The 19,083-nt window shown below is 37.1% G+C and overlaps 2 protein-coding genes across 2 annotated transcripts; one reads left to right on the top strand and one right to left on the bottom strand.

Annotated features, from left to right (window-relative positions):
• Positions 1–101: 101 nt before the first annotated feature.
• Positions 102–13,225, top strand: rab3ab (RAB3A, member RAS oncogene family, b). The gene is made up of 5 exons (XM_088425140.1): positions 102–192; positions 5,994–6,218; positions 8,666–8,784; positions 9,782–9,906; positions 11,059–13,225. The coding sequence occupies exons 2-5, from the start codon at positions 5,994–5,996 to the stop codon at positions 11,247–11,249; spliced, it is 660 nt and encodes a 219-aa protein (XP_088281266.1). The 5' UTR covers positions 102–192; the 3' UTR covers positions 11,250–13,225.
• A 1,383-nt stretch (positions 13,226–14,608) lies between these two features.
• On the bottom strand, positions 14,609–17,131 carry LOC148417096 (transcription factor JunD-like). The gene has a single exon (XM_088424851.1). It carries the CDS (start codon positions 16,957–16,959, stop codon positions 16,138–16,140), a length of 822 nt encoding a protein of 273 aa, XP_088280977.1. The 5' UTR covers positions 16,960–17,131; the 3' UTR covers positions 14,609–16,137.
• Between the last annotated feature and the right edge of the window lie 1,952 nt (positions 17,132–19,083).

The raw sequence follows: 19,083 nt of genomic DNA, 5'->3' as shown, positions 1-19,083 counted from the left end.
GAGAGAGAATTTGTTCAAACAACACCACTTGAATTCCTTGTGGCTCACACGACACAGTGAATTTGACTCTATACTTTTATTTTGGCAGAAAAGCGGAATCTACGATTATCCCTTTTCTAACTTGATGCTGGTGTTGTATCTGAGGTTGCAGGACGCGGTGGACTGGACAGCAGCCGAACAGAAACCTATAAGGTGGGGTTCAGTCTTGTTTTTAATATATATACAACGTGTAATACATCATCACAAAATCCACACCTCTTTAAATGAATATACCGTATTATAATGACTGTTAATTAGATAAAACGTTAAAATACCTCGAAACAGTGTGAAATAGGAAAATGCCACGCGAAAACAATGTTGGATGGCATTTCAACAGCTGTTCGAAGGCGAAACAAACAATAATCTTAACGCCTGTTTTGTGTGGGGGCTTTGAAAGGGGTGTTGAAGACAAGTGCGGAAGGTGTTTAGAGTGATAGAGAGCACCCTGCAAGAAAATGTATTTCACAGTCGGATGCTGCTAATCGAGATAATGGATCTTAATTGATATGAGGGCTGGAAAAATATGACTTAATTCCCCCAGTCTAGTTTTGTATTGATTGACATGTATTCGAACAATTTCTGATTTATTTTATACTCATTGATGCAAAAAGATGGACATGCTGTAGGTTGCTATATTAAGTTACAATTTGGTGCTATTTAACATAAACCACGTGCTAAACCAACCGTATCGTCTGAAATAAACAACAGAAGAACGTTTTGGTGTAACAAAAATAAGATGAAATTTGCTACTATCATATTTTTGTGGCAAACCCTACAATCTCATTTGGATTGACCTGATAAATGTATTGTGGAATAAAATGGTAACGTAATGTGTACGGTTCACTGGATGTGAGTCATCAGGTTACCTTCCATCCCGTTTCTGTAGACTTGTCCTCATTTAGGGTTGTGATTGCTGAGTTTCTTCTAGCTGACACCGTGAAGTAGTTACCAGGGACGATGCAGAATTTGGAACGTAACTATGCACACCTGGAGAATTTAGAGTCCTCAGTCTACCTATTGCATCCATGTTTGGTGATGTTAGAGGAAGCTGCAGCACCTGTAGAACACCCATTCGAAGGGAAGGAGGTTTGAACGCTGAACTGCAGAACTGTGAGGCAGACATGCTAACCAATGTAGGTCATAAACATTCATACAGTACGTTCAAGTAACAAACTATTATTGCATACGGGCTGTGTTTGATTTATACAATACATTTTGAATCCTCACAAGAAACACATTTAATTTCTTGAGCATATTTAACTGTGATTTGTTGTAGCTGCTATGGACCTCACACATATTCAAGAAATACCGTTTTTATAAAAGTGATGTTCCAATCAAAATCACTTGTATTGACAATATGTGGTATATGAAAGCATAGTCGCCGGTATTTAATTCTCATTCATTGACGGTATGAATAGTTGTCTCTAGACATGTTGCCCATGATTGATGATTAGTGGCCATTCCATCGTTCTGGTTTTGTCCTATGTGATTGGCTCCAGCTTCTTTATGACCAATTTAAGGATAAGCATTATAGTAAATGGTGAATTGTTATATGCTGTATGTTGTGTGTAGATATAAGGCAGAAATCAACAGTTTTAACTGCAACAAAGAACAAAAATCCGTTGTGCATTTATGATCAAATACAAATGCATTCATAGTTTACCATCATGGCTTGAAAATATGAGAATACAAGGCAGATCTTTTAGCATTGTATTTGGATTCCTGTTTGCAACCATACTGTCTTCCAACAAACTGCACCACCCTTTTAGCCTAGCTGCTCCGCTTTTCTGTTTGCTGTGCAGAAAAGGGGGAAAAAAAGATGAAGCGGTGCTATTTATATCTTCCTCCTCCTCTCATCTGTATCCACACGCTTCCTAGAAAAGGAGGCGTGTGATTGGAGGGAATAGGGGGGAAATGCCATCTCAGACAACCTGTGAGGACAGCTGCTGCATTGCAAGGAATAATGTGATCTTCTGAGTTACATCACTGTTAGTCACATGACAAGCCACGTTTGAATTTTCATTGAGGATGGTGCAAAGTACAGTCCTGATGCAGATTGTATCCTGCTTTTTGCCCAAAGTCAGCTGAGATAGGTGACAGCTCACCTGTGATCTGTAATGAGGACAATTGTAAGAGGAAATGGATGGAAGGCTCTTAGGAGAACTTGAACAGTAGCATTTGTGCCTTTGGGCTCAGTTTGAACTCAGGGGGTCACTGTCAGGGGTCTCGGCTGCTTTTTCAAGAAGCAAGGGGTGTGCTTGATCCCAGCAGAGCTTCAAGTTGCATTCTGCAGAAAGGCAGCCAACACTGGTTAATTAAATGAGCCTGACTAGCTGGCAGCGGCACTTAGGGTCCAGATCTATCCTGTTCATTGCTTATGAATCCTCTTTAGTTGACAGTTTTAAGGGATTGTCTTGTGACGTCATTACCCAGGGCAGACAGTTCGATTCATGACTGAATTACTAAAAACACACCCACATGCAGCAGTGATTAACATTTCTGCCTCAATGAGGTTAAGTGTTTGAGATAATCATAAAAAGATCTACAAAATAAATAGATTATTAATGTTGTTATTTTTTGAAGATTTGTATCTGTTTGCCCTGCAATTGACTGTCAACCAGATGAGTGTGTCCCCTGCCTACTGTCCGTAGACAGCTGGGATAGGCACCAGCTCGCCAGCAACCCGTGAGGATAAGTGGCTACCAAAAATGAATACATGGATGGATGCTGACACAGCATCTCTGCAAAGCATAGCTCCAGTGTCGCTTTTTATTTTCGTGTAAAACACTATTCACATTGCAGGCCCAAGTGCACCCTTCAAATATGATGCATACATCCAATTTTTGTAACTGTCTATTTAGATGTACATTTTACATCAATACTGTGTTGTGAGAGCACATAAGCAAACAATAATAATAAACCATATAAATATCACACATTGCCTCCTGTTTAATGACAGCCAGCAAATAATTTTACAATAGCAATGGTAAAGGTTTTATGATGGTAACAGGTTATTCGTGATAGAAAAACATGCCACAGTGGAAAAGGGTGAGTGTGATACTTTCTGGACTAAAAGCAGTCATACTAAAAACAGCAGTGACACTCATACCAACCAATGAAATATAAAGTCTGTAAAAAAAAATAAAAAAGGGGTCAGAGAGAGTGTGATGTGAGGAGCAGAATTTGGATGCAGACGCAGACAGGATATGAAAGTGGCAAAATAAAACTCTTAATATTACAATATCAGTCAAAATTTAGAAAGACATTCAAATTCAAATGGTCCTATACACATAAAGATGTCAAGAAATACAAGCTATTAACTCTTGAAAAGCCAAGCTATAACTTAAATTCATCCCAAAATTCAAAGCATCATCCACATCATCAAGCTGAATGAGAAAATAGCAAGATGTGCAAAAGCTGTTATCATGGCAAAATAATCAAAATTATAAAACAATCTCTTTTTTATTAATATATATATTTTTTGGTTTTCCAAATAATCACTTCAGTCTATAATCCTGGATTTTTTAAATAAAAGATACAAATACTTCCTGGGCTGAGTGAACATTATGTATAAGAGTAATGTGAGAAGGTGCATTTTTAATAGGACCGGGCTAATTGACAGAACAAACACTGAACCTTGGCTGTGATCAACTGTAATCTGTTTTCCTGCCTTGAGCGTTTTTTTTTTGTTTGTTTTTTTTTTATGTATTGCATAGGAAAATGTGTGTTTTACCATTTTATGCATGTGTACATACAGGTTGTTTCAGGTAAACCACTGATATCAGATATGGGTGTCCTGAAAGAACGTTCCTGGAAAATAGAAAATAATCATCAAAAAAGGCAATGAAGAGGAGCTGGATATGATGACTTGCAGTGTAAATGCACATTGACCAAAGCAGAAGTGTAGTTCTCACTTACAGGCACAGACAAAAGCTTTATTCTTACCTTTAGGGTTCATGCTACTTCATTATTTATCCAGCATCTCTGTGTTGTTTCATGTAAGCTGATAGTAGCAGCATGCAGTTGTTTAGCTTGGCCCTTTAGGCTATCAGCATTCTAGTGTTGCACTGCAGCAAGTCAAGATAATAGGCTAAACATAGAGTGGGCCATTTGGGACTGAGCGTGTCTGAATACTAGGCTGAAGTCAACAGCTTTTCAAGGTCTCCAAGTTTCCTCAGTCCTTTTAATGCCGTGTCCTTAAACAGTGTCAGTGTCATGGGAGGGTGCGGATGACCCCAAGAAATAGGCTTCAAAGTTAACATTTAGGCTTACAAGTTAACATTTGTAGAAAATTCATTGATATCTTTTTTTTTAATTTTGTTAATGTTAAAAAGGATAGGAGATTTCGTATAATCATCCATTTTTTTCAATCGATAGTGATCTGATTTACAGTCACCACAGCTAGTGTAGTCACACAAAATTCTTTCGCTTTCCCGGGGGATTGGCTTTGCAAAAAAAAAAAAAAAAAAAAGAGAGAAGCCCTATCTTAAAGTTACTTAGAGCTGAGGCTTTAACAATATGCCATGAACAAAATTTAAGAGTGGAGCTGCCTGTTATCTACTAGGTCAATGACTTCCTGTTCTTCTTTTTCTTTGTCTTCTTTTTCTTAAAAAGTAAATATGGCACATTTCAAGCTTGACTGCTCCCCCACTGGTTAAAATGTGAACACCTAAAAGCGACCCACTTAGATTTTTCTTAGTGACAAGCTATATTCTCGGATAATACAACACTTATCACGCTTTTGGGGGAGTTGTGCTCATAATGTCTTTAATGAAGGCCCGCCAACAACTAAATCAGAAACTCTTTAGGAAAAAGAATAGCATCAACCATTCAGGCTCTCAGTGGTGCAGCAAGACAAACAATGAATAGAATAGAATGCATTTATTGTGATTTTCATATGGTGCATATTAATAAAATGAACAATAAATAGAATAAACAAAATATAAATAATAAATGGAATAGAATAGAAATTGTTGGAGATGGCACAGAAGTGCCATCATTGGTATTGGTGGGTTCTTGTTTTATTGTTATTCTGAGCGTTAAAATCATTGCGGGAAAAGCTTTCTCTGAATATGGCGCAACAGTTTGAAGGCATGAATTAATGGAGCTGTATGTCAAGACTGTCTTTGCATAAGTGTGTACTTATAAAGTATGTTTGGGGTATGCCTTTTTTACTTTGCAGTAATTGAACATTATTTTTGTCATTGTTTTTTTTTTTAATTGATTTTTTTTATTTGCCTTGAATATCTGTGGCTGGTATCAACAGCCTTCATCTGTATACCTAAATAGCCCTTCCAACAAATGATGTTTAGAGAATATTGTTACTATAATATACATAACATTCACACATGAGTTACACTGGACATTGTTACGGGTTTTTTTGTACAATATGTGTCATGCGAGTGACAGCAGCCAACCTAATGAGGACAAGCTACAGAAAATAGAGTGGGTGGATGTATGTATCTTCTGTTTTGTTTTCAATGTTGGGAATTGTTTACTGTGGGAACTGCTGACTGTCTTAGCCTCCATACTGTGTGGAGCCGTTCCATTGTATTCAGATAATACTGTTACATAACTGTCTTTCAGCACATGACCTTACCTCCACAAAACCATAAGTGCTTTTGTAAAACATCATTTTAAAAGGGTTCATTTCTTCTCAGTTTCACTTGATAAGGATCTCTCCTTGACTTTTCAATGTCAATTTCTTTTGTCTTCATTGTCTTTGAATAAATTAACATTTGGTGTCAAACAAAACAACATGTGCTTCAGCAATAAAAAAAAACTTGCATTATAGAAGATAAGTTTGAAATTAATAAGATTTAGCCCTAATAGCCAAGCCTATTAGCTAAGCCGTATTACAGCAAGAGATCATCTTCCGGTACAGATGCTCTTCATTTCTTAATTTCAAGTATTATTTTCTCGTTGACTATCCCCTCATTCTTTTTTTCCCACAGATGGCATCAGCCACAGCGACCTATGGACAGAAGGACTCTTCAGACCAAAACTTTGACTATATGTTTAAGATCCTCATCATTGGCAACAGTAGTGTGGGTAAAACCTCCTTCTTGTTCCGTTATGCTGATGACTCCTTCACCCCCGCCTTTGTTAGTACGGTGGGCATCGACTTCAAGGTGAAGACCATCTACAGGAATGACAAGAGGATCAAACTGCAGATCTGGGTAAATCTTTTGTTGACGTGTATGCAATTAAGGAAAGTATTTCAGCAGTTTATTTTAAAAAGTCATAATATTCAGTTACATTATTTTCTGCACTTTAAGGTCCACCAGATTATAAGGCGCACCTTCAATAAATGACCAATTTTCAAAGGGTTTTCATATGTAAGGTGCACCTCATTGTAAGGTGCATAGAATAGAAGCTACAGAAGTAGCTGGGGTTGCGTTATGCATTCACTAGATGGAGATGCACTCAAGAGAATGGCAACAAAACAATTAGATAATTCAGTCAAACGTTTCAATCAGAAATGAACAATAAAGATTGTCTGACGAATGGGGAAAAAAAATACCTTTTGATCACATTAAAGGACTTTTTAGATTAATGTCAAGCCAAAGAAGGCAATTTTGAGTCAAATTTTGAGTTAAATATTAAACTTAATATTTTTTTTAAAGGAAATTACAACCTAAAACCTTCAAATATATTGTTTTGTTGCTTCTGGATATATTCCTGGATGTAATGTGAGCATATATAGCATGTCAACATTTCAAATTATTGAGTGTGTTATTTTTTTTTATATCATGATAAGCCGGTATGCTTTCCATTTTCAGTGAAACTACTGAAATACTTTTAATGGTTCTTTGAATTTAAGTCAAACATTACATCAGCTCACTGCAGTTTCAGAATTCTCAATTGTTAAATGGGAAGGGCTTTTTTTTTGGGAGGGGGGAGGCAGTAAATCACTTTCAATGTATCCTCCTTTACACGTTCCAATGCCCTTCATTATTATTCTGCTGAAATTTGATTTGGAACGGTCTTTAAGTGAAGACCCGTTTGCTCAAACACCTCAAATTGTTGCGTCATCTTGATTCCGGTGATTGTGAAAATGAAGATGCTAACGATGCTGGGTTCTGTGTGGACACACCGTATAACTGTTCTGCTTTATGGTTACCATGATACAAGCCATCACAGTGAGGACATTATAGTCACAGACGGTGAGGTTTGAATCCATTCGAGAATTTATACGTCCTCTACGTTTACAAAATATTTATTGCAGGACAATTGTTGTGTTAATGGGAAGCATACATGCATGTGTATGTCTGCGTTTGATATCAGCCTTTGTCAGGTCTTGCCTGCAGAAAGGAAGACACAATCACCCAATCAGAAGAAGCATGTACGGCGCTTGTGCTCTGCCCCTCCCCCATTACTAGACATCTCCGGAAAAATAGCCTCAATACACACGCACATATGCAAAATCCCCATCCCCCGTTTCTGCCATGCTCACAACCAAGTCACGTAAAGATGAGGATGTTTTGAGCTCAAATTGTTTTGAATGTGATCTTTCAACATCACCTATTCAAATGCAAAGGAAATTATTTTTGTAATGTATTAAAAAAATAAGAGGTCGGCATCACTCTTTTGTTCCTCCACTGAAACACAGAATAACTTAAGTAATGGCAACAATTGGAAAATGACATCATGCGCTTGCAATTATGACACAACATACAGTACATAAAATCTCATTTGAATGAAATTATTTACACAATGGATTCATATAGGGCACTCGCATTGACTCACAATGTGTTTCTTACATAATACTCGATGCTACATACACTGACATCGAAATGATGGCCCTGTCCTAAACAAACAAGTACATCGAATAGATGAGCAGACGAGCGTTTCAAATGCATCAGCACTGCAGCTGGCTATAAATAGACGTCCTAATATTCTTTTCCTCTCAGAAAGAGGCTGAGAGTGATAAGGAAATGCATTTTATTAATTAAAATGTGTGGATGTTGACATCATAAAAACAGTCGTTTTCCGATAACATTGCAGTCTTCTTGACCATTGTACAAATGTTAAAATGAGTAAATGACTGAAAGAATAAAATGTCTTTTCCTCTCCTTAACCCTGATGTTAAGTGGCAAAAACAAAGTGGAATGCAGAGAGATTTACTAATTGAACAACAACAAAAATCCTGCATTTCATGTCACACACCATTCTTTACTTTATAAATGAATGAAACATGTTCACCTTTCTTGATTTGCTGAGGTCTCGCACGATGTGTTGTGATCTCATCTGACTCTCTGCATTTTAGTAGATCGTTTCAGCAACGTTAGAGCCCTTTTTTTAATTACTCTATCACCATTACCATCACCGTCACCGCTTATCCTCACTTGAATCGTAGTGGGTGATTCAGCATTCATTTAGTTCAGATACGAAACTTCAGATAATAGTCCAAAAAAAATCTACAGTAGTATGTCCGCATATACGATGACCTCAATGACAATAGACATATAGGTTGGTCTGAAATTCACATTTTATAAAGACCCAGGTTTCATGGAAGTGAATTAGTTATAAAACACCAAATTCTTATTTTCCTGTGTAAATCCTTCACAATACATGTCAATGTAAAAGTAAAGAAATATTTAAAACTAATTTCTCTGATTTCAAGGACACGGCAGGTCAGGAGCGATACCGCACCATCACCACAGCATACTACCGAGGAGCCATGGGCTTCATCCTTATGTATGACATTACCAATGAGGAGTCCTTTAATGCTGTCCAGGACTGGTAAGTGAGAAGAGAAATATTGGGGCATTTCACCCTGGTCGATGAAATTGTTTGTAACAAAGTCAAAATGATGTGGGATTAGTATGTCATTTGGTAGGGTTTTTTGTTTGTTTTTTCATAACTACAGTATGTTACATGGGATGTACTTTTTTTGTTTACAATATCCTTGATTAATAATGATGAATAACAACAGTCGGCTAGTGAATTAATCTTCTATTTCAATTCCATACTTGTTCTTGGTAGATTACACATAATTTAGTCAAATTTGTTGGTACAAATGTACAGTGCTCTCTTCTCTTTGTGTGTAATTCCCTACAATCTACAATCTCTCCAGTCTAAATGCCAAGATGTGGCTTTAGAAACTTAATTTGGTTCAATTAATTACTTAATTAATTAAATAATTCAATGCTGGTGTGTATATTTGTTTGCCTATGATGGCACCTCTGTTTGTCTTAGCAAATAGCTTGCTAGTATGCTAGCTAAAACTCTTAATGGACCGCATGTGAAGATGGTTTGCACATGTTCAATAATTAATCTACTGAATGCAATTACGTATATAATATAGGTCCATGTTTGTGCACATGCAAGAAACAGAGCATTAATGCTTTACAATTCTCTCTGTTTAAGGGCTTTCCTGCCATATTGTGGCATCTATACCCAATCATACCCCCTTTCTCCTCAAATGCCTTTTTTGAGGGGTGTCAGTTATTTGCAATTTTCACCAAACATGTCAATTTTGTACATCTCTTCCCTATGCAAATAAAGTGTTTTTTTGTTTTTTTTTTAGATGATTACTTTAAAACATGTTGGCATGCAAATAATGATGGGTTGACAAAAAATGTACAGCTATCTAAAAACACACGGGAAATAAAAATGGATTATAGCTAGTATTTTGTTTTTGTTTTTACATTTTTTTTTGTTTTTTTATATTGTTTTACTCCTATGTTACCGTTTGGGTTTCCACATATTCCTTCAAATGGCATGTGTTTGTTCACAGGTCTACTCAGATTAAGACATACTCATGGGATAATGCCCAGGTGCTGCTGGTAGGAAATAAGTGCGATATGGACGATGAGCGCATGGTGAGTGGCGACAGAGGCCGGCAGCTGTCTGAACATCTAGGTGAGTACACCCATACATTGTCTATATTTGGGATTCACATTGTGCATTTTGACTCTCTATGTACTTTAAATGATTTACTCATTTCACTGTCCTAACCCTTAAACAGATGACTGATCTGTTTGTGTTGTGATTTGCTGGAATTTACAAAACATGGTTCAACTGAATTGACAACCCCTCCATCCAAAGTGTACTAGAATTTTGGTGTTGAATGTGGAGACTAGGCTTCTGCTCAATGCACAAACAAATCTAATCTGGTGGGCTACAAGGCCCCAAACAATTACTTTTTGTAGAAAACAATCACATCCTGTTCAGTTTTTCAAAATAACTAATATACAGTAGATAGATTTTGGTTTAATTTCAAGATAAAGGATTCCTTCCCCCCCTTGCACCGTTTCTTTTTTCCCTAACAATTTTGCACACTGCTCTAATTCAACAACACAGTTATTACCATCCTACCAGATTGTGGTAGTGTTCTGTGGCAACTGAATTAACCGCTTGGTGGACTTTTGACCCAAATCTGTTTTTTTTTTATGTTTTTGATGTGTGATATCAAAGGAAAAGCATACAAAACACTTGAAGGCTTAAAATATTACATAGATTGTCAAAGCATGACAACTTTCAATATTCCACGCAGCAGTCCCTACTAAATGCTTGCAAACAGAAGGTTGAGATGTATACCCTATAGGTGTCAAATTCAGCCCATGTCGGACTCATTTGCTGCCATTCATCATTGGTAATATTGTCAATTTTGGACATATTGAAACCCCCATGTTTCATTATGCATTTCCCCCAATTTTTTGCATTAATCCTTTCAACGACAACTCGCAAATGGGGTGCAATAGATATTTTTGTGTTGACACCCCGATACCAGGGTGGCGCTAGCGACCAACAAATGACATTTGCGAACCTTTTCAATGACTTAGCTTGGACTCCCATAAATGCAAAATTAAAAAAGTCATAATACTCTAATTATGACAAAGTAATAAAGTCAGCCCAAGATGGGTTGGCTAGTGGAAAATCCTCAGACACCCTGGAGTTAAACTTTACTATTTTGTTTTCTACAAAAACGACAGTAAATTGAAAGAGCACATCAGTAATATGCAGATCAACCCAATACGCATTCAACATTTCTGTCCTTTTTCTCCGTTCCAGGTTTCGAGTTTTTCGAGGCCAGTGCCAAAGACAACATCAACGTAAAGCAGACCTTTGAGCGTCTGGTCGACATTATATGTGAAAAGATGTCAGAGAGTTTGGATGCCGGTGATCCCGCTGTCACGGGGGCCAAGCAGGGGCCACAGTTGACGGAGCAGCCTGCTCCACCACACCAGGACTGTGCGTGTTAAAGATGCCCATCTGCTCCCTTCTACCATAGTCCATCACACGGTTCACCCACTTCTTAGTGGAGACCATTGATTCGTGGTCCTGAGAACCATTTTTGTAAAAGTCTGAAATTCAAAAAGGTCTTGAGCTGCTCTTGTTTATGTTACTCCATATGAGTCTTTTATTTATATATATATATATATATATATATATATATATATATATATATATATATATATATATAGACAATCACAACTGTTTTTCAGACTCTGTGCAAAATCAGGTTCTTCGGGACTCTTTTATTGTTTGTGTGTGTTTGTTTGAAAGGATTTGACGGCGTCCATCCACCGTCAGAGTGCCATTTAAATCCTTTTGATGTTTACAGTACCTTTATGTTTGCTCAGATCAACAGTGGAATCATGTTTAAGCATACTTGGCAGGAAGGAATGCGCCACGTAAAATCCATCTATGTGTTCAGTTTCTTATTGTCATGTATGAATACTGTAAATGTCTTACCTTGAATCACGACCCCAGCCTTTTTTTTTTTTACAGTTTTGATTTTTTGTATTCTAGTCTTGCTTTTGTTATTTTTCTGCATTGATCACTGGTTGAATGAACAAGATAGAAGCATTGTATTTAGTTTTATTTATTTCAGATGTTTATATATATATATATATGAATATTGTGCAATATATAATATATACATGTATGCATTTCTGGAAGTAAATTTCAAAAGATAAAGTTCTAAGAGGATAGTATTGCATAAAGCTATCAGGTCTTTGTTGTGGAGATTGTTAGGATAATTTATGTGCATTTGACTCCTTACCTCATTTCCCTTTTGGTTTGGTTTCATGCATCTTCGCTGAGATGTTGTGAAATCACAAATTAAATGCTTGAACCGGGACAAAATTACCCTTGAATTCTTGAAAAATACGACACATTTTACTATCCAAACCAAAAACCGTTGCTATTAAATCTATTTGAATGATATAATATCAAGAGCCATTGTATATAGCAGATGATATACAGTATCAAAGCTTCAAATTGTCTAGTAAATATTACAGATGTAACATATTTAATATGACAATGTTGAACAAATTTGCCGCGTATATTCACAGAATAGTATTTCACAAAGTATTATTTAACAAAGGCAGTCATAAATACGTCATCGGGACTGTTTCAAAGCAGCTCGTTTCTGGCATCTAGTTGTTGTTGCATACACTATAAAATATCCACATGTACTGTAATAGTTCATACTGTTTGAACAAAATTAACAGTGTTGTCCTGTTACCATACAAGTTTGCGGCATTTAATTTTATTTAAATTAAATTACTTATTAAAGCATTTTCTAGATTACCCCAACTACCATCATGAGCACGATTGAGGGTGAAGCATTATAAACATTTATTTATATCTATTTTAAGGTAATGTTGTTGTCAACATCAGGTAAAAATGTTTCAATCAGAGAGCGAGTGATCATTTTTGATGGGATCAAGACAAACCAAGGAGACTAATTTTGTCCCTCTGGTGGTGACTGTTTCTTTTCTGAACTGTTATAATTATCCCCCTCTCTAATGTCTTCCTCTCTTAACGAAGCAGAAAATGTCAAAATTGTACCTTTGACTCTTACTATGTTGGTTGTGTTTTGACTCAGGCTTGCAAAAAAAAAAATAGGGGAGGAATAAAAACAATGCTGGTAACAACAACAAAAAGAGCCATGTTGCACTATGTTTGCATTCATATCAACAGGCCTGCTTGTGAATGAATGTTTCAGTTACAGTAACAAAGCAATACAGTACATACAAAAATAGTATTGCCATCCAGCTCAGCAGGGATTGCTGACTTTAGATGCTGATGTGCATTTGGTCTTGTCTCACTGCCTCTCCACCCCCACCCCCTTCCTCCCTTCAGTTTGGGCCAGTAAGATTAAAGAATATATATGCTGTCGTGTTTTTATCTGTACTTTGTGGTAAAACAATAAAAGCATTACTAACTGAAAGTGTGCTGTTAACTGACTCTTTTAAGACATTATTTTCAGAAGGTAGCTAAAAAGTATTTTCAGGACATCCAAACGTCAGTTTTGGCTTAATTCAGAACTTCCAGCAACATATTATCTTTAGGAAAATACAGCCTTCAAACTAGAAACTTGGCATGACAGTGAAACTTGCATTAATTAATTATTAGACCATCACCATCTATCACTTCTGTTTTTATTGTTTGCCATAAAGGCAGTCGGGTCCCTTTAATGACGAACGGCATTGTAAGGAAACTAGCGTGCGCACAACATGTATAAAATTTTAAAGTTGCAATAAATAAATTATAACTGAGTGGTAATGCATGCCAGAAACCAGACACCATGACCTCCACACTGGGTGCCTGTCCTTTTGGAATGTATCAAAAGGGGCTTCAATTTGTAAATGCGGTACGCAGTAATTCTATTTCTATCTGGTGCCAGGATATGATCTGGATTCTTGTCAAAGACATATAGCAACTCAAGTGCCATACAAAACTGATGAGTTCTCTGGTAATTACACAATGTACACATATTATAGAATTTTCCGGAAGAGGAAATATTGTACTATTGCAAAGTCATCCAGCGGAGGGAGACAGAGAGCGATATGACGTCAGTGGCATGGCCTTTGTTAAGGAAAGCTAAATTGGGAACAAAATGGTTCTGGACAATGGACATTTATTCAGTTTTTTTTTAAGTGAACTGTCATTTTCAAATATATTCATAGATTGGATGTTATCATTATATGGAATCCCTGAATGTGTATATATTTTGTTGTTGTTCTTTGTTCTGTTAGATTTACAAAGCAATTGTTCATGTGAAAATGTTAAGAGTATATGTGTAAAAAAAAACGCTCGATTGAGGACAAAAAAAGATCATTTGAAGAGAAAACAAAACTAATAATTTTACACTAAAAAAATAAACAGTACAGTACAACAAAAATACTGGATAGTGTACTAAACTGAACTAAATACAGTATGGAAGCTTGGTTAAAAAAAAGAAATATTAAAATTAGTTTAAACACTTCATCATACTGTATTAAAAACCTGGAAAATATTTTAAATTCGGAAATGTGCCTGGAAGCAAGAACAATAAAGAAAAAAAATGTTAAAATACTTGTCAAGTGTTGACACCAGATACCACTGCCTGATACAAATTTCTACACTAGGATACAATCCCATTGATTTTTTTAAAACCTAATTTGAAGCATAAACCTAATCTCTCATTACACTAAACATATATACAGAAGGATCCTTCTAAAAAGCTTTTGCATATCATATTAGATATTATTTAAATCATTTAATTAAAAAATAAACCTAGTTACAGCCATCCTTATGTAAACAGATTTATGAAATGAAACCATACAGCATCTAACAGAACACAATTTATTTTACAAGACACAGCATTTAATAGCAGGCTTGGGAACAAGTTCCCAAAATGCTGAAATTGAAAACTTGAAGACTGCATGACATGTCATATACAGTTCATTAATTGCACAATGTGACACCCAGCTGTAGGCTACATTCGAGTGTGTCAGAAACATGTGGGCAAACACACTTCTGGACAACGTAATGCGATCCACTCAAAACACGTTTATTTGTGAAGCTGGTAGTGGTGTCACTGTGCATCGCAACATTCTTCAAAAGAATATAGTAGATGATATACAAGCTCAGTATGATGCAGTGCATTTCTAGACCACTGTACACAACCACCAAATCTGTAAGTTTAAAGTAATACTGTTTGTAAAATAACAAGGTTCTCGCACAGGACGTGCTTGTGAAAATTACATTAAATATTGTATGAAAAACACTTCGAGGCCATAAATATCAAACAATCAAATAAAAAAAACAATAAGGACAGTAGAAAGTGAGCGTGCCTTGAAAACTCATGCATTGTACGTACAGGTGCACCTTATGTTGTGATCATGAGCGTATAATTAATGTATTCTCCTCAGAACCGGTCTCCGAAGAGAACAGCAAGCTTTTTGACATCTGATTGTGAATATTTGATAAATGTCTTGTTAAAAAATAAAATACAGATTTCACCTTATGATACATGACATCCAGTGACAACGCTGTACAACAAACACTGCTACTTTTAATTGTTTAGGGAGCAAAGGTCCTTAAGGGTCCTTCTTGTCGAGAGCATTGATTCCCAATTGATGTGCCACAGGTAACAAGAAATAATTCAATTTCACCTAATTGCATTCATCGTTTGTTGATAATTAGTGCACAAAAACATCAAATAAAATGGGGAAATAGATGTAATACATGAACAAAAAAGCTAATCTGCGAGTGTGTGGGGTTCATTGTATATAAATACAAGTGTAATCCATTTCAATGTAATCATTTAAAGTGGAAATCATGTCAAAAATGTTCTTTACAACAATGTATTCGGAGCACCCCCACCAGTTTAAATACGCCATTCTGATTAGTACTGCATATGTATAATCTGAATTAATTCAAAAATAATAAGACCATGTCAGGGTCATCATGGTCATATGACATTCATCGGCTGAGATGTGGTTGGTTAAAAATGTGATGTCATTTTCAGTCATAGCCAATGACAAAATGGCTGCCCCCTCAGATGGACGCAAACAAGTTAATTCATAAAGAATTGTTTCATTATTTACTATATTCAAACAATTAGAATGTTCTTAAAACGTGGACATTTTACAGTGGCATATAATACTAATTATATTTTTTCAATGAACACTTTGGGATACTCGCTTTTTGTATTGTTGAAATGTTGGTCATTGTATAGTTGGCGCACCGGACACATTGTAGTCATTTTTTTAAACATCTTAAAAATGATCATTAATCGTTATTATTTCAGTTTGTATACTATTGGCGATATTTGTGTTTGGTGGTCCGCTGCCATTTTCCTTGGTCGCCTTGTCTCTAGTGCACCTGAACCTCGTGCGGTAACAGCTGACAGCCACTATTGACGTGGCTGAGGACTTTCTCCTTGAGCTGGGCCACTTGCTCTCGGAGGACGTTGGCCGTAGAAGCCAAGTCGGTGTTCTGGTTCTTCAGTGTAGTCACCTTGTCCTCCAGCCTGGAGATGCGCTCCAGCTTGCGTCTGCGACACTTGGAAGCGGCGATGCGGTTCCTAAGCCTCTTCCGGTCGGCCTTGAGACGCTCCTGCGAGTCCATGTCGACGGGAGACATCGGCGGGCTCTCCCCGAAACTCTGCACGTCCGGTACCGTCTGAGGCTCCTCCTTGGGCGGCTGCACTACTCGGCTGGAAAGGTCCGGCGGCTCCGTCGAAGGCGCTACGCCGAAATGTTGAGGCGGGGGCGGGAAAGGCACCGTGTCCGTGGAGTAGTTGACGGTGGTCCCCAAAGGACCGCTGCCGTAGCTGTTTAGGTTGGTGTACACCGGCAGCTCCAGCTGCGTCGTAACCGGGCCGAGGTTGATGGTGGCGCCCAGATCCAAAGTCCCGCTGGCCGGCCCCTGGTTTTGCTTGTGCAGGTCCTCCAACGCCTTGACGAAACCCTCGGCGAACTCCTGCTCGTCCGTGACGGGCTTCGGGAACAGGAAGTGGGAGCCGCCAGGCGCGGTGGTGACCATCCCGTTAGACTGGATGATGAGCCTCTCCAAATCCGGCGAGGACAATTTGAGCAGCCCCAAGTCCGAGGAGCCCAGGATGGCGTCGACGTCGCGAAGGTGCGGCTTTATTTCTGAGTCGCTCAGCGTCAAATTAATATCCTTCTTCATCATCCTTTTGGAATATTTGTCTTTCTTTTCGACAATCTGTTAGCGCTGTGCCCTGGCCATATCCTGTCAGACCAACCTCGGGGCAAAGTGCGGAGAGTGGTTGTCTACTTCCGCTTGTGGCAGCTGGATCCGAGCAATGCTGGCGCCCCGCTACAGCCCGGAGCCTTTCTACGATCCCAAATTGTGTTATGTCACAACCGCGCATGCGCAGTCGCAGTAACACGTCTGCCTTCGTTCTAGTGGAATGAGTTTGTCCAAGACGTCTAAGGTGAAGGGTGAAAGTAGTTGTCTCTGTCTGCTTTAGATTGGAGTAGGTAACGGGTAGTGATTAATTATGGGTCGATATTATGTATATAACAGTATATTGCAGTGGTTTCCAAACCATGGTCCAGGGGCCATTTGCGGCTCTCCAACTGTTTTTAAGGGGTCACTGTTAGAGATTCAGACCGTTTTTCATTAAAAATGGAATAAATTGAATGATTATACATTTCAAAAACTTGCAACTAAAAGTGTTCTTAACGGCCAACAGTATGTTTCAAATATAACTGCAGGTCCAGTTATCATTAAATTATATTACACAGGGTGGCACTTCTCAGAAGGCTGTAATCTTTGTTATAGCTACGGACAATGGTAAATGCAGCACCTCCTGCTGTCAGTAATGAAAAACTGTCAAATCTTACAGAGTGTCCCTTTAAGCGACCTGCAGCATATCCTATGAATCAAGTTTGCTACTGATAAGCTTGTTTAATAGGCTGTAGAGCTTTTCTCAACGTGCAAATACATAACTAAACTAGTCACAACATTTCTCTTCATAACACTGTTGTGGCTAATGATAATTAATGTTTACGAGCAAAATGGTTTCCTCCACTTTTGACTTTGTATCATGGTACGAAATATGAAAATAGCTGATGGAAAATAGAATGATTGCAAAGTGCTTTAAAAAAATTGTACTTACGACAGATTGCCCCTGTTTTAATTGTCAATATAGAGAGAAAATTTGACTGCTGTCCAGGGAAGGAGCTGAAATTTTCTGGTGGGTTGCTGGGTCTCTGACTACCTTAGAAGCTTATAAAATCCCCAAATATGTGTTTTATTAAAACGTATTTAGATAGCAGCTTTTCAAAAACAAGAAAAATATGCTAAAATTTATTTTAAAATAATTATTTTATTAATTAAATGTTTCAGAAAAATTTAAGTTCATAAAAAGGTTCAGTAGGTATTTGAATTCCAATATTTTAAAAACCCAGATTTTCCCCAATACTAGAATGGTTTGACTCAACTTGTCACGTGCCACCTCTCGTTACTCACGACAAGTCAATGATTTATTTTTGTGAACAGATCTCTATTATGATCCCAAAAGAGCGCACTTTAATTTTAATATTTTTCTGTGGATATTATATAATGATTTTGATATATATTTTTTTCCTTTTGGGAATAGGTCTGACACATGATGTTGATTATTTTTTGGTGGACAAATATTTATTAATAACTAAATTAATGATTTTATTTTTGTGGACTAATCTCCACTGTAATCCTCAAAAAGGGTGCTTTATGTTAAATATTTTTCTGTAGACAGATATTTATTAATAATTTGAGGACAGGTCTGACACTTTATCTTGATTATTTTGTCTGTGTTTGTTAATAATTAAGTAATGACCTATTTTTTAAACAGATCTCTACTATAATCCCAAAAGAGGATGCTTTATGTTTAATACTTTTCTGTGGACAAATATTTATTTATAAATTCAGTATTTCTTTTTGAGAACTGGTTTGACACTTTATGTCGGTTGTTTTTTGTGGACAAATATTTATTAATAATTAAATTAATAATTTAATTTTATGGACAGCTCTCTGCTGTAATCCCAAAAGAGAATGCTTTATTGTAATAATTCTTGTTGACAAATATTTAGACAATAATCAATATTCAGATGCTGACTACATGTTTTGAGTCTTCTTTTGTTTGTTTGTTTTTTCTTTATTGAAACAAACACATTTGAATATGAAAACATATTTCCCAGGGGGTTTGAGAACCACTGCATTAAGCTGCCTCTGGCCATTAAAGGGTTACCAGAAGACTTCTGTGCGTCACAGATAGTCTCCATTTACTGCAAAGCAATGTGCGGGTGG

This window comes from Hippichthys cyanospilos, chromosome 10, assembly GCF_059441005.1.
Source record: "Hippichthys cyanospilos isolate Australia breed blue-spotted pipefish chromosome 10, RoL_Hcya_1.0, whole genome shotgun sequence".
Classification (NCBI taxonomy): domain Eukaryota; kingdom Metazoa; phylum Chordata; class Actinopteri; order Syngnathiformes; family Syngnathidae; genus Hippichthys; species Hippichthys cyanospilos.
The sequence above is the reverse complement of the archived record's forward strand: the minus strand, read 5'-3'. Positions and strand labels throughout refer to the sequence as shown.